Source organism: Struthio camelus, chromosome 2, assembly GCF_040807025.1.
Source record: "Struthio camelus isolate bStrCam1 chromosome 2, bStrCam1.hap1, whole genome shotgun sequence".
Taxonomy (NCBI): domain Eukaryota; kingdom Metazoa; phylum Chordata; class Aves; order Struthioniformes; family Struthionidae; genus Struthio; species Struthio camelus.
The window spans coordinates 135,604,987-135,620,582 of record NC_090943.1 but is presented as its reverse complement, the minus strand read 5'-3'; the positions used below and the strand labels follow the sequence as shown (position 1 = coordinate 135,620,582).

The following is a 15,596-nucleotide window of genomic DNA, read 5'->3' as shown; positions in this document are numbered from 1 at the left end:
TTAACAGCTTCACTGGCAATTTTAAAAGTAAGGCCTGGAATCATTCTACAAAAAGAGTTCTGGTCATTTCTATACAAATATTTTTCTATAATTATAGGTAAATATTTATCTTCTCTGTCTTTAATATAGACAGAAAGTATAGCTCTTCCATATATTTTAATACCAGAAAAAAAGCTGAGTTCATGAAAAGCACTAGCCACAAACATTCGCACAGCAATTGCTTCTCTCAGGCCCAAGGGCACTAGTTGTAGCCGACATCGAGAAGGTGAGGTCCACTGGTAGCCTGCACCCACAGGGTGCTTTCTTCTAGTTTGCCGATTTTGCTTTAGGAGGGAACAACTGTAGAGGTGTGATGTTTACTGCCGAGAGCCCTAGGTGTCAAGGTGACCCGCAGGAAGGCTCTCACCTGTGGTGGGAGGTGTGTGTGTGTCATCAGATGAATCCAAGCTAGAGCATCTTTTTAAGAAACCCTTGATTTTAAAATTCTCAACTAATAGTTAATCACTATCACTGCTAAAAACATATGCTTTGTTTCCAGTCGCATTTAATATAGCTGCAATTTGTAGACAGTGGACCATTTAATGCTTATTTGTAGCACAGGGAAGAGCCTTCTACAGCAGGTATGTAATGTGCAGGCATTTATAAAATCTTAATCAAGTTCATACTAATCAGCTCCTCTGCATAACCTTCTCTTGTCTTTCTGGTGACAAAACAGTGGAGCAGACATCAGAAGTAAGGAAAGATAAACATGATGTCCCAGAGCCCTGGATGGAATAAATCATTATAATTTCACTGAAGACAATGAAGTTATGTCGACTGACAGCAGTTGAAGATTTGGCTATATATCCTTATGGTCAGGCTGTTTGACAAAACATACTCTTGTAACCTTTTGCCACACACAGCTTATTTTAATGAGAAAAGCCAGTTTCTAAAATACGTTACCAAAAAAAAAAGAAAAGAAAGATATCCTACAAAAATGTAAAGTTGTCTAATATGAGAAAAAAATAAATAACACAAGGTGTTTCATGACCTTAACTTATGATTTGGTGGTTCTGGCAGTAACTCACTGTAATAAAATTTAGGGTAGCAGTAGGTCTGTGTAGTGTAACAGTAAATTTTGATGTAAACTGAAGACCAGAGCCTGGTAATGAGGCACAAATGTGAAGTATTCACCAGAGACTAAAAGTATCTTCTACCACTCTCATGCAATACAGGCTAGAAAAAAGTATCCGAGTGTGATTCAAATCACAACACTTAGGTTAGAAGAAGGGGCAAATCTTTTGTTTTGTTATGAAAGTTATTTATTTTGTGCCTCAGAAATATAAAATTTCTGTTTGACTCAGTGGTTTGCACTAAGCCTTAAAGATGCTAAAAAAAAAAAAATGCAACTGTACAGGTCATCCTCAAGATGAGTCACAAATACTGAATTTAAACCACTACGTATGAAGCTGGTAAAACAAAATCTCTTAAACGCACACTAGCTACAACAACAACAGTCTTTTATATTGAATTTATTAGCAAGTGCTGTATGGGTAAGAATTACTAGCTTCATTCTACCTGAGATTAAAATTGGAAAAAAAAAAGTAGCTATCTGCTTTTCTTCACTGTTATACAGCGCTACATTTTGTTTAAGATATTACTCTCTCATGGGCTGCATATCTAAAAATTATAATTCATGAAAAAGTATAATGCAATTGTTCAGACTTTGACGAATTGGAGCATAATGTTAAATAATTATTCATTGCCTTTATTCTTCTGTCAAAGTGTGCAAAAAAAAAAGCTTTTTATTGCCTTTTTTATATAAGGACATGGGCCTTTGTGACATGCATTTTATTTTAAACTAATGCTTCTATTATTCCACATTTGAATAATTATAGCTGACATCATCTACTCTTCAGTGTCCTAGAAGATCTTTAGCTCTAGTCCACTGTTACATATTTTACGCATTACATGAAATAAAATACCACAAGATTTCGAAAATATTTATTTTAAAAACAGCAATGAAATTGTCTGCAATCACATTTTCTGCTTTGCTTTGAAAGCAGCATTATTCAATATGCCAGTGGTCTTTTCCATAACAGCAACATATTAGAAATTCATGCTGCTCTACTATATCTGAATTCATTGATGTACTGCACTCCCCATAGACCTAAAGAAACATTTTTGCTTCAGTTTCATATGTCCTGCACATTACCTACTGATGTGGCGGTTGTCAAAACAGTTGTACAGTAGCCTTTGAATTCAAAGTGTGCTTTGACTGTATACTAAAAATGACAATAAACCAAAGTATATACATTATGCTGGGTTTTGTTGCCAGCACAAATATAGCATTTGGGAAATAAATCCCCTGATTTTATTGCCTTTTAACTTCTTTTCCACTTTAAACTCTGAAACTAGAAATTTAAAGCATTCAGAGAAATTGAAATCTGTTTTCTTTCTTTCTTATAATTTTTTCTATAGTATACCATCATGAACCACATTTTCCAAAATGATCAGCCCAAGGATTATAAATGAAAGCATTCCAAAAATAGTTGGTTTTTTTTTTTTTTGGGGGGGGGGGGGGGAGGAGAGGTTGTTTTTTTTTTCCTATATGTAAAAAACAGCCCTGTGATTTTTAACCATGGTTTCTTGAGGAAAAAAACAGTCATCTGTAGGACATACTACAGAACCTGGAGCATCTATAATTTTGTTGACGAAATGAACACGCAGTAAAACTCATTTTATACAACACATCCAAAAACATTTTTACAGATAAATGCACATTGTCACAGGTATTACATACAGATGCACTTATTTGCAAATGTAGGAAGGATATTTCTGGCAGTCCTTGGAACATCTCAGGAAAATTTATGCAAACAGAGAAGTGCAAGCAGGTCAAGGCCGAACTGAAACTGAACCAGACCTACTTCAACTGTAACATATGAGGAAAAGATCCTTTTTCATCATATAGAAACAAACATGACTACAGGGCTATCAGTGCACCTTTATTATGCAGCTAGATCTATACCTAATCAATTGAAGAAGCAGGAATAGAAGTTATGTCCATTTGGAAAGAGGACTTAAGAGGTGCCCGCACATGAACCGCCACTCCACGGCTGGACTATGTTGTCGCACTCAGATTCGTCATGAATTCTGTAGGGTTCTGAACCCCAATATCCACTACAATACCATATATAATGAAACGTCTAAAGAAATCTGCATATGACAGCACTGTACAAGTGTGTGTGTGTGTGTGTGTGTGTGTGTGTGTGAGAGACACGTGTATGACACCTAACGGGAAGACAAAAAATACAGGAATGTAATAGTCAATATATGAACTGACAGAATATTGAAAAAGAGAAATCTTACTGCTTTTTTTCCTTTTCTTTCAATACTGAGGGTACAATGAGAACTTCAATCAATCTAAAAAACTTCAAAGGAGGCTAATTCCAAATTTAAGTGTCAGTCTGTAAAGGCGAACGGGAAATTTTCATTTCCCAGCATTGTAAAATTTTTCAGAAAGAGAATTCCCACAATATAAAAAACCTGCAAGAAGCTGATTCCTAATAAGAATTCACTAAGCTACTGCTGGGTTCTGCTTGTGTATGTTTAAGCACTTCTTACAGAGCTTGGGGCAAATCCTGCAATCCTTACTCAGAGGGATTTCATTTGAAGCTTGGACGGAGCGCTATACAGTATAAAACCAGGAGTTATATCGGGGGGAGTTTTGAAGGACTACTTTTAAGAGGGGTAAAGCCTTAATCTTCACTCTGTCCAAAATCATGGAAATCCTCATCTGAAAACACCTGGTAGTTGAGATGAAATAGAAGTGCTACAATCACTGTACAAACTATTTTCCTACTTTGTTTTTGAGCTTATTGTGCCTTTCTGCCCTTTGGCTGGCATTAATTAATGCATTGTCTGTGAAAAACCCAACCAAAAGCCACTCAGTAGTTCTAACACAAAAGGCAGGTATAATAGCAACATGGGTTAAGAACTGGCTAAAAGGAAAGGTGCTGAAAGTAAAAATAAATAGATCAAATTCAAAAATATTCACATTGCACTAAAGAATTCACCCAATAGATGTAAAATTTGCTGAGGATGTGAAATTAATTAGGGATGGAGAACAGCCAACAGATTAACTTCTAAGAATAATTTTTCTAAAAATATTCATTAGTGCCTTGAAAAATGAAGCAAGACACATGGTTTCCAAATATGTTAAGTGATAGTTGATATACTAGAAATTATATGGAACCAAGGGCTTAAATAGATTGGAGAAACTTATACATTATTTTCCATGTGAGGCAATATAAAAGTGATTTAAGCACATACTCGTTAAACTGATCAGAGTTTGATGAGACAGTAAAAAAGAAACCTACAGATGAGTAATAAGTAAGAGAACAGTCATACTGAAGAAACAAAGTAAAAAGGTTCCGGATTATAAAGAATAGAGAACTGGCTTCAAAGCTAAATAAAGAATGCTAACTCTGCAAAAACGTCTGTCTTTTTTCATCAATGGAAGGCCAAAAGGACAATTGAACCACTCTGTTCACTGCAGAAGTCATTGGATTCACTGAGGAATTAACTTAAATTATCTCCCTCAAGTTAATTCCTCAGCAAATTCAAATCAGAGCAACTATACTGCAAAATAATATTTGAGTTGTGCAAATTCATGGTGTTAACATCCTACCAGTTGTGCTAGCCTGAGAGGTAGCTTAATCTCCTTGACAGACAAGCCAGCTTCAGTTGAAAGTACTGCTAGTTAAGATGCCCTCTTGTGTGTGAAGGGCATGCAAGTTAGGGATAACAGTTGTCTTAGCCCATGATGCTTCAAGGATCATGCTTTATTTATTGAATGAATCCTGAGAAATGACTATTTAAATTTAGTTCTTTTTTACTTCCTCCTGTGAATATTTCCTTGACTTCTGATTTTGATTTTTTACGATCTACACTAAGTCCCAACGCAAAATTGCCTAGTTACATTATTCAGCTTTTTTTGTATTTGCCCTTGATCCAATAATTCACTGCGATGATCTACTAACTCTCAAGGCCCTTTGTTCAGAGCTCTTTGCAAGAGGTTAATGTGGAACATCAGAGCTTAAAAGAATGCATAGTTTCTGAGCCATAATCATGCCTCAAAAGAGGTCAATTCAATGAAATACTGCTTGTCTTTACTGCAATGCCAAGGGTTTCTCTTACTTCTTCAAGGCCATTCACAGTTCTGATTCGTAGAACCCTACACAGGATTTAGCTCATGTTCTTTACTGTAAGCCATCAGCTTTGTAGAAATGCAAACAAAATTCAAAGTATTTCCATAACATGTATTTTCATTTCTGTATGAAAAACTGCCTCTTCCCCCTTTCCTCCCCTTACTGAACATAACCCTAGGGTCAGACCCTGACCTCAAACACAAAGCATGCAACATCCTAGTAAATCAATGACAGCTAAGCAGCACATAAGAAGCCAAGACTAGCCCCCCTGCAGTACAGCTTGTTGGACATCCTCAGAGGGAATGAAGAGCTCCTTGAAATCAAGGCAGTTTGATTTTAATGAAGTTACAATGAAGCCCTGTGACAAGGCAGATTTTTGTTGTAAACTAACTGGTTTTCTGCCAGCTCACATCAGTTCCTTGGCCACCAAGGCTTCCAAGCCCCTGGCTCTTGGGTCAACGGGGAGCTGAGCCTAGACTCCTCAGCCCCCAAACCTCATATTCTGTCCCAGCTTCCCTCGCAGGCTCCCAGACCTGATTTCATTTTAGGCAATGTGATGAGGAGGTAGGAAGCTGGAAGCCTAATCAAACTCAGTTCCTAAGCACAGAGCCTCCCATCTGGGACATAGTTCCCTAGGTGTCTAATTCCCCTGGTGACAAACCCGAGATCTTTGGGTCTCTAGAATGGCAGATCCTTAACTTTGGCTTTCTCGATCTGTAGCTCTTGGGCGGCCAGCCCATCTCGCAGTCTGAAGTGCAGTGACCACCCCACCCCCCCACACACACACCCCGCCAGGCTGACACTCTGAATGGTGCAGCCCCATCCTCTGCGACAGGATTTTTCACTCTTCAGTCTAGAATTCTACAGCGAAGCAAAATAATGACCTCTTCTGTAAAACAGTCTTGTCTGGAGCTGTGCAAAAAGTATACTAATTACTTGTAGAGCCCACTTGAAAATTTAACATGTAAAGGAGCTCTGCAGTTGTTGCAAGCAATTTAACATTCAAAGAAATGATTTATAATATCAGGCTTCCCAAGATTACAACCATAATGACTATCTGACAGACTTTATAAGCCAATCGTCCAGTCATTTCATTTGGATTCTGGCTGGCTAAGGACTGGGAACTGTAAAAAGGCTCTAGGATTTGGCCTAGAATCAGAAATAACATTTGCTGTTTTCCAAACGTGCAGTAAACATGAAAGGAGATATTAAATTTTTGTACATCTCTCAGTATATGCAAATTAGAATGGAAAGAGCCTTATAAGAAAAACACAGAACATCAACCATCTGGACCACAATCCTGCTCCAGCACAAGTCAGTCCTGGGCCTCCTTTTATCATTATTTACAGCCATCTAAAACAGAAGTAGTTCTACTCAAGTCAGTGGACAAAATCCTTGCTTTGAGGATTTCAACTGTAAAACTCATACCGCCTCCAGTGGGAGGAGGATTTCACCAATCTGAAGTAAGATCAAGAGCAGGCCCGCTCCATGACTTCAGCGGTAAGGGTGCTGGCTCCCTCTCAGCCTTTCAAACAGGTTTGTATATCTGCATTTTCTCAATTTAAAGTAGCACAAAAGGAAAGACTGAAAATGCTTACCACAGACAGTGAATTTGAAAGCAGTGTGCCGTCTTGGCCAAGCATGTTGGAAACTGTAATTTCAGGTAGATCCATGTTTTGTGGGTGGAACGGAAGTAGGCCATTGTGGTTCATTGGATGACACAGCGAGTGGTATCCAGACTCGATCTCATTCAAGTGCACCAGTGAATGGTCAGGTAATGACGGAGGAGTTATAGGAGGTATGTTAAAATCTTCACTTTCAAGACTTGGGCCAGGAAAAGACTGAAAGACAAATACAGAAAGCTCTACAAATCATATAAAAGATGAACAATAATAACAAAAGTCACACAAAACAAACAAAAAGAACCCAACTCACTCACTTCCAAGCAGTAGCTTCAATCTAGCAAAGAGAATAATTTAAATGTCCATACATTATAACAGTGGAGTTTCACCATTATGTATGGAATAAAAAAATGCCTCTAAGGCATAAGAATTTCTGGTACTTTCACAGCTTCCGTCAGAGAGAGATTTTTTTAAAGAAGCCGAATTCAAAGAGATTTCAAGGGTCCTATTAAAATTTTCCAAGAGTGTTCATCTACCGGAATACCTTTTTCATGGGAATTGTGGAAAAGGGAATACAATTTATAAAATTAACATTGGCTCAAAATGTTTCATAAGGCTCCCTGCTACTCAGATCAAGAATTATGTAGTGAAGAAGAAAGATATTGCTTTTTGGCTTATAGGAGAATGATGCATTTGTTCTGCTGCAAAGAAAAACAAATAAATACAGAAGTGTTATATACTTTATATGGATATACTTTATGTTTTTAAAAATACATTTATAATATCTCAAAAACATGAATTTTTCTTTTCTTAATCTATAAACTCTGCCATACAAATATTCATCTAAATGACTCATTCCACAAAGCAATTTTTTAGTCTGTTGTCGTCCATTGCTGTTAAGCCATCCAACTCAGTCTGATCCAAGGAAAGCCACAGGCAAAGTTGGAGTAATGCACCAAGGTGGATAATTGCTATTATTTAGCTACAGTCTTCCTACAGCAGATGGGCTCATTGGGGGATAAGGGTGGGTACGCTTATATTTCTTAAAGGAAAAAGGTGAGGAGTGTAAGATATACGATCCAAATCAAGAATTAAGAGGGATCAGTTAGAGTGGTTCAGTCAGCCTGAAAGCCTCCTTTGCTTTTGGGAGAATAGCTACAGTTCTCAACTCCTTTGCAAATGATCAGTCTTTGCACATCTCACACCCACAGTCCTGAAGTCTTTAACACATAGAAACTAGCTCCACCCTTCCTGCCCCTCATTCTGAAACACAGTCCTGCCACCTCTGTTAATTCTGGAAGTACAAGGATTTAAATATATTCTGTTCCTGCAAAGCACCTTAGGAAGTATGAGAATGAGGGCCTCATTTTAAAGAGGGATATGTTTTCTCCAGTACGAGTTTGCAAATGGAGGGCAGTACGGTGCATGAATTCATGCAGAAGGGCAAGGGAAGAATCAATGCCCAATTATACACCAAGCAGTTTTTCATTATTCATCATAGTAATACTGTCCTCCCCAATGCCTGAGGTTACTCTCCTCTGTAAGAGCATGAAAATAAAAACTTTAAATCAGGCCGACAACAAACAGCGTTACGTGTTTGTGGTGAGTTGCTGAACACAGAAGAAGCTGCTGCAGTGCACATCGCCCTGGTTTTGATTGCTTTGCTTGTTTCCCAAGAAGCCCGAGGTCTATTTACCCCTCTGTTACGGAGTATCTCAGTATGAAATAGAACAGGAGGGCTAGACTGCAAGGGCAGAAGCCAAACGCCAACAAATGCAGGCAACAGGGACGGGAGAAGGGCTGGCAGCGATATCAGCACGCTTTCGCGTAAGGACTGCATCTCTGCCCGTATTCTGCTGCTGCGTTTCTCACCTCTGGCGCAGCGGTTTGGTCTTCCCCTGCCCCTGCCCTTTACTTTATGAGAAGTTGGTCTGAGTCTACCCGGAAGCTCTCTTCCACTATGAAGAATACTGCCAATTTTAAAGCCTGTTTGTCCCTGCTTTAACATGCCATGATGCAGCCATGATGCAGTGGAGACATCCTCAAGGCAGGAAATACGGTAAAAAATACACCCTCACTAAATGGAGAGGAGACATACCCATGTTAAAGAAAACTTAACATTTTTCCAGACACAGTGTATAAACTGTGTAAGACCAAATAAAATATTATAGACAAAATTACAGTTGGCTAGTTACTATTATATTAGGCAGATGATGAAAAGAAAGGTCTGTAAAGACACAGCTTACGGTCTAATACCACAGTAACAAAATATTAAGGAGGAACAGAAATGAAGAAAATGACAACACTCATAGTGCTATTCTGGACCAGCACTGTTCCACATGCAGTAAAAATAAAATATTTAGTTAGGGTAATCCTTGTGGCCTTAGATCACTATAGCTTACATCTACCAGGCAAGATTCATGAGCTGTGAAAGGAGGACATTTGATGTTCAACGCTGTCTTCTCCACCATCCCAAAAGACTCGTGGCCTCAGAAAAGTTTTCTTTCCCATGATTTTGTAGGTACAAAGAAGCATTAATCAAACATTTGCTTTCTCTCTATCTCACACGGTCCTACAGTGAAAATACCTGGGGCTGCATCTTTGCTGAATTAAAATGCCCCTGCTCAACACCTTCTAGAGGAGGAAGAGTTGCTGAGAGATCTGGCCTCCTACTGTCCTGAAGCAAGACTAGGACAAGGATCTGGATTAAAGAAGTGAGGACTTCAACTTAGGGTTGCTGCTGAAAGCAAATATTCCTAAATCAAATATTGGCAGACTGGCTGTGCGCACACCACGAATATTGAGGGTATGCAGCAAATTGGCTACCTTATTTCTGCACCCTTCTTGCATGCCATATGTTGAGAGTCCAGCTTTTGCTTTAGTTAGACTTTGATTTGTTGTGTTTCAAATGCGTCTTTAATTAGTAACACTTCAAAAATGCGAGAAACAATTGAATTGCCATTAGGTCATTAACTTCACTTATTAAAATGGAAATGGAACACTAATGTCACAAAATTCCCCAACTTAAATCTGTAGTTGCATCATGGGTAGCTATATAATAACTACATTACATATTTTATATATGTGGGCTAAGCATCTTAAGTACAAGATTACTCTCTTATTAAAAAAAAACCACACACACCATGGTTATTGCCTGTGAAACTTCTAGAGTGTATCTGATCCCACATCACCTAACACATAGTTGTCAATTACACTTAAATAAGCTTCTTGACACAGTAATACTGTAGCAAAGGCAATAAAATGTCAAAACAACATATAATTCATGTAATGACTCGGCAAGTCAGAAAGCAGTAGTCCTGTATAAGTAAGCCCAATATACTCCAGAAACAAGGTTGCTGCATCTGCATGGGGAAGGAGGAAATGAAGAACAGGACATGTGCTTGTCATTTCCCCAGCAAGTACAAGCTTCAGTGCCCACTGCTGCTATCTTCCCCTAAGCTGTGGCCATCCTCCCCCTCGCCAGGGGGAAAGGCGTGACTTGGCTCCTTGACTTGACTGGGCCGTTGCTGGCAATGGCAATGGGCATGTGTAATATGACCATTCTGCTGGAACATAAGGTTATTTTTTTCCCCAAAAGAGGTTTAAGGGAACGCCAGTGCAAGGCCAGATCAAAGGTTTCCCTGCAGCGTAAGGTCCCGCTCCCAGGCCAGTCGTCATCCTGGCTGTCCCTATCCTGGGCTTTCCTAGAGCATCTCTTCTTCCAACCTACTTCCATTTATCTGGAATTTCTAATGAAAGCAGTAATCTACCACCAAAAGCATTAGGGATGGCTACATTGCCTGTATCCAATTACAATTAATAAGTACAGCTCATACGTATTAATAATATATGTGGCCTGTAGCTTCAGCTCTCGTAGGTTTTTCTTGGGGGTGGGGAGCAGGGTGAGAGTCTTTTTACCCTCCCTAGGGTTTTTTCTTTCAGAGTTGGCTTTTTTATCAGCACAATTTTATTCTATTCAGAAAGACAAGACATAGAATAGCTACTTTTCATTCTATTGGCCATAGGAATACTAACAAATTCTCCTTTTCACTTTTGAACCCGAAAGAGTAGCAGTAAATGCTTTATTTGCCTTACCGCAGAGCTGCCAGGAACTTTGCCAGTGGTTTTGCCCTCATCTTATGACTGCGGGAGTGGGTGAGGTGTTTTAGCAGCTCTTCGTTCTATTCCTAGACCTCTCTTACATTCCAGAGAGAAAGTCCTTTACAAAGTAACACCATTAAACCCACTGGAAAGAACTGAACAGATACAGGCTTTAATTTTACTTTATTATAATGTGGATTTTCATTACATCTGAATTTATTATAAGTAGATTTCAGTATATTTCAGATGGGAGTAACATACTGGGAACCTCAGAACTGAGCAATCTTGAATTTGGGCTATGCACAGACTTGAACTTACAAATAGCTTTTTCAGTCAAGGATGGCTCCCCAAATCTAAAGGATAATATTCTGTGTTTCTAGTTAAATATTTGTGACAGTTCTACCCCAAACGATGAAGACTTCATAAAGTAGATGATATTCGAGATATCCACCCCATGATCAAGAGACCTCATTATTTATACCACCTTAGCCTATAATTTTATGAGAAAAGCTTTCCAGAATGAAACGATATTAACACTTAACTCTGATTCACAGTCCAACCCAAGCCCAAGCTTTTGTTCCAGAACAATGACCTTGTTGGTCCCCTCCAATTTATCTTTTATGCCAGTTAGCCTGGCCAAATCCAGCAGCAAGCTGGGGAGGGTTGAGGGGTGGGAGGGAGGCTGTATGTCAAAGGGCAATTCTTTACTTTAGCATCACATAACTCAACTAAGCGTCCTGCTGTGAGGATCAGTAATAACACCAAAATAATCTTGTATTCCTGTTTTGTGGAACCCAGACACATTGTTTTCAGAATAATATGGGAAATACTTGCACAATGTGACTGCAGAAGAACTGAGGAAAAGGGAATAAGGAGAAAGGACGAAGTAAAAATAAAGGCCTTCTCCATAAATAATTTACAGTGATGAATGTATAGTGGCCAGCAAAACTTATTTATATTACTGAAAAACAAAAACAAAAACTCTAAGAACTAAGAAGAGAAGGGAAACTGAAGAAGATACTTCAAACAGACTGACCACAAGAGGCAGCAAGCCTTCAAATATCCAATATAAATCCATTTAGAAAGAGCAGAACCATTACTATATGACAGCATAAAAGATAAGATACATTAAGTAAGTCTAATTCATGTGCTCAGTGGTTGCATCAGTCACCATGCATACACTCAACAGAATCTGGTATTAGCAATAATTCCTTAAAAATCTGGAATTTGCCTATAGATATTTAATTTAAATGAAAAGAATGGTACTTGCCAACTATGTAGAGCGTGTCTTAATTTTTCATTTGCACCAAGGCTTTTGCATCCGAACTGTGGAAGGATGCCAGTTTTTAAAAGATAGATGCTTCAGGCTGTCTCCTCTTCTATTATTGAACACATTGTTACATAACTGAAATAGTTATGAATTGAGAGTAGTGTAAAAACAATGAACTCATTAGAAGAGGAAAAACAGCAGTGTACCGTATGCACATTTGAAAGTTAAGATAATGTATCTGACAGCAGATATTTCTAGGAGTTTTAATAGGATCAACCTTATCTCAGATTTCTAAACAGAGGACCTTCAGAGGCAAGTGTTTTTCAGCTTCTTTTGTCTCTGCATGAACAAGGCTTGCTAGCTTGAGACTATAATGCATTACTGTGGAAACCTTCGGTCGGTTACATAAATCATCTTAACACTCAGCAAGAATTGTCCAACAGTGCCATTGATATGTTCAAGTCAATGATCCTGCAAACAATTTTTTTTGTGTTTCTTCATATGGTAGACAACAGCAATAAATCATATTCATTTAAAACACACAATATACTAATTTATCAAGCAACAGCTATCAAAAATATATTACAGGGGAAGGTATAACTTTCTTCTATTGTGTTAATCAATTTCTCTAATTTACATTAGGTAAAGGGCAAAGCCTCAAGCGAAACATTAATTTTCCAGTACCAGATGAATTCTGTTTTCAAGAAGGAGAATGTGCTGACAATAATATTATTGATTTAAAATAATCACAGTTTCAAAGTTAGCAGAATTATGTAAAAGAGTATAGTTTTTTTTTAAAGATTCCACTCTGTAGAGTATCTTTTCATTAATTACATTAATTTTATATATACACTATAGCAGTTTGCTTGGAAATGTGTTTTCAATGAATGTTTTAAATTGAAATATATTTTAAAAATTAGAATGAGTAGCAGCACAAACTTTATAAAAGATTGCAAGATATGGGCCTTGCAAACACTGATACTATAATCAAAGCATATAAAGTTCCCTACAGACAAAGACCCAGCTGTGCAGCTTTTCTATTTAGAAAGTTCAAAGTTCAAGTAAATCCCAAAGAGAAGTGAATGTCTTTTTTTAGGATTACTGAGCAAATCCCCAAAGGAGCTCCTTAGGAAAACTCAAGGGCCATCTCCACAGGTGGGGCATCCTTAGACTTCCAGCCTAGTCTTCCCACGCTCACCTGCACCATAATCTACCTTCCTCAGTGCGTCCCCAGCAGGGGCCCGAGCGTGGCCATCGTTAGACACCCTTTTCACCTGTCTTGCCTGAAATGAAAGGCACTTGGTTGCCGGCAGCGCGTGGCCATCCCTAATGGCACAGTCTCCAGAAAAAAGCAACACCGAGGGTAAGTTAGCAGCACCCCCGTGTAAACACAGCTCCGGCTAGTTTGGGGTTTGGGGGATGTTGAACGGAATGAGACTTTCACCTCGAGAGCTTTCTAGCATGCTACTTCCTAAAGATGAGCAGAACAGTTCCCACCCTTCAGAGCTACTGTTTCACGCTGTTTATAGGTCAGCACAGAAAAATATTCACCAGATTTTCTTGGCAATGATGGCAGCAAGGATTTGTAATTATTATTATTTTAATGAAAGCTACAATTCTTAGGTTCACTTGGGATCCTAGGTGACAGTTTTTGGTCTGCACCATACTGCAGTCAGCATCACCTACGGTATAATCTTGAACTTAACATTACAAGATATAGTTCTATAAATTAGCTATTTGCTAAATGTCTTTTTTAACTGGAAATAAAAAGCATATCAAAAATAAAACCCTCTCTGCAAAATATACCAAATTATGCTCACCACAAATCACTGGGCAATAAAACCAGCAATATGCATATTCAACAAGCAGAATTTAACTCAAAAAAAGAGGAGTCAGATTTTCACAAACCCTGCTGCTTGAAAATATAGATGATGCACCATATTTAACCTGTCAGAAGCCTCATTAGCATCATAGACTCTAAACTAGCAATCAAGACAGTGCACTCTTCACACGTGTACATTTTAAAATGCTCTTAAAATAGCAGTAGTATAGATTTACATTTCAGTATTTCTGTTTAGGGGGCAAATATCCTGTCTATATTTCCAGATCCCCTCTGAAATAGACCTCTGTCACCTAGAGATGTAATAATGTTGCATACAGGACACACACTGAGGAAGGACAAAGAATCTATCTATTTTTTCTTGGTTTGCTGGTTTCTCTCCTCTTTGTGTAGAAAAGCGCAGGAGCAATGGATTGCTTCCCAGGTTTTAGAAGGGCAGTGGGTCCTACCCATGTCATACCTCTCCTAAACTGCTCTTGAGATTTCCAGATAAATGACTGACTTCAGAAAAAGAAGATCAAAACAGAGGCATGGCTACTCTTTACAATTCTTCTATTTTTGCTCTTGCTTAAGCTTGTACCAATCACCAGAAAACTCGAAAACTTAAGGATATGAATAGTCCCGATTCATATCAGTGGTCGCTCCGACTTTAACAGCTAGATTTTGAAAATAGGATTTTATAGTAACAAGGCCAAGGAAGGCGCAGTGCATGAATGAGTGAAAATTATTCATGCAAGTAAAACTGGCAGGATCTGGCCCTCTGTTAATAAAGTGTCATGTAAGCAGTAAGACTGCTGAGACCTCAGTAATAAGCTCAATCGTACTAATATCATACCAACTATCAGTAGTGTAGTACCTATTAAGACGTTTTTATAAACTGCAAGAAATATGCGAGCTATTACAAGATATAATTCTGAAAAACAGACTTCTATGTAAGAAGCCAATTTAAGAGGAAAACAACATAAACAATAGTAACTTGTGTGCTCAAGTGAAGCATCTTTTTAATTTTGAGTAATGAAGATGTCAAGCCAAATGCTAGAGTAGTTTAACTTAATTAGGTGGCCTATTTTTCCAGGCAGCCTTTCATTTCCCATTGAAAACTCAGCTTGTATGCAAGGCAACAAGAGCAATTTTGTCTGTAATGAATACCTCTGGGACTCCGCGGAGCGATCATTTGAATGTTACATTGAAGACTGGTTTGAGTAACTAGTTTGGGCTTGTTGAGTTGCCAGATTTTGCGAACCCAACTAGATGAATCAAAGCGTGGCATCTTGTTGGTTTATTAGGTTAGAGGTCAAGAGGTCAAACCGAGTCGGCTGCGGCAGCCTTTGCCAAAAGGGACAGCATAATGGTAATTGGTCTAATTTGTAGTTCAGATTCATGTAATTCTTACAGACGTTTTATGGACCAAAAAAGTTCATTTTAGATGAAGCTCAGTTGAAAAATACTGCCTTTAAGATTTCCCATGGTTATGTCTCATAATTCATTCTCACTGCTGACCTGTAGAGTTTCCTGGAAAGGAAACTACATAACTAAAATATATGATGTCTATAATCTGTTTTCATATGCTAAAG

General features: G+C 38.3%; 1 protein-coding gene across 8 annotated transcripts in view; it reads right to left on the bottom strand.

Annotated features, from left to right (window-relative positions):
- The window catches only part of TOX (thymocyte selection associated high mobility group box), a 222,734-nt gene that overhangs the window by 86,301 nt on the left and 120,837 nt on the right, over window positions 1-15,596 (bottom strand). For all 8 annotated transcript variants that reach the window (XM_009673517.2, XM_068932638.1, XM_009673523.2 and 5 more), the window contains one exon: window positions 6,788-7,030. In XM_009673517.2, coding sequence (XP_009671812.2) covers window positions 6,788-7,030 — 243 coding nt within the window. The remainder of the gene's footprint in view (window positions 1-6,787; window positions 7,031-15,596) is intronic.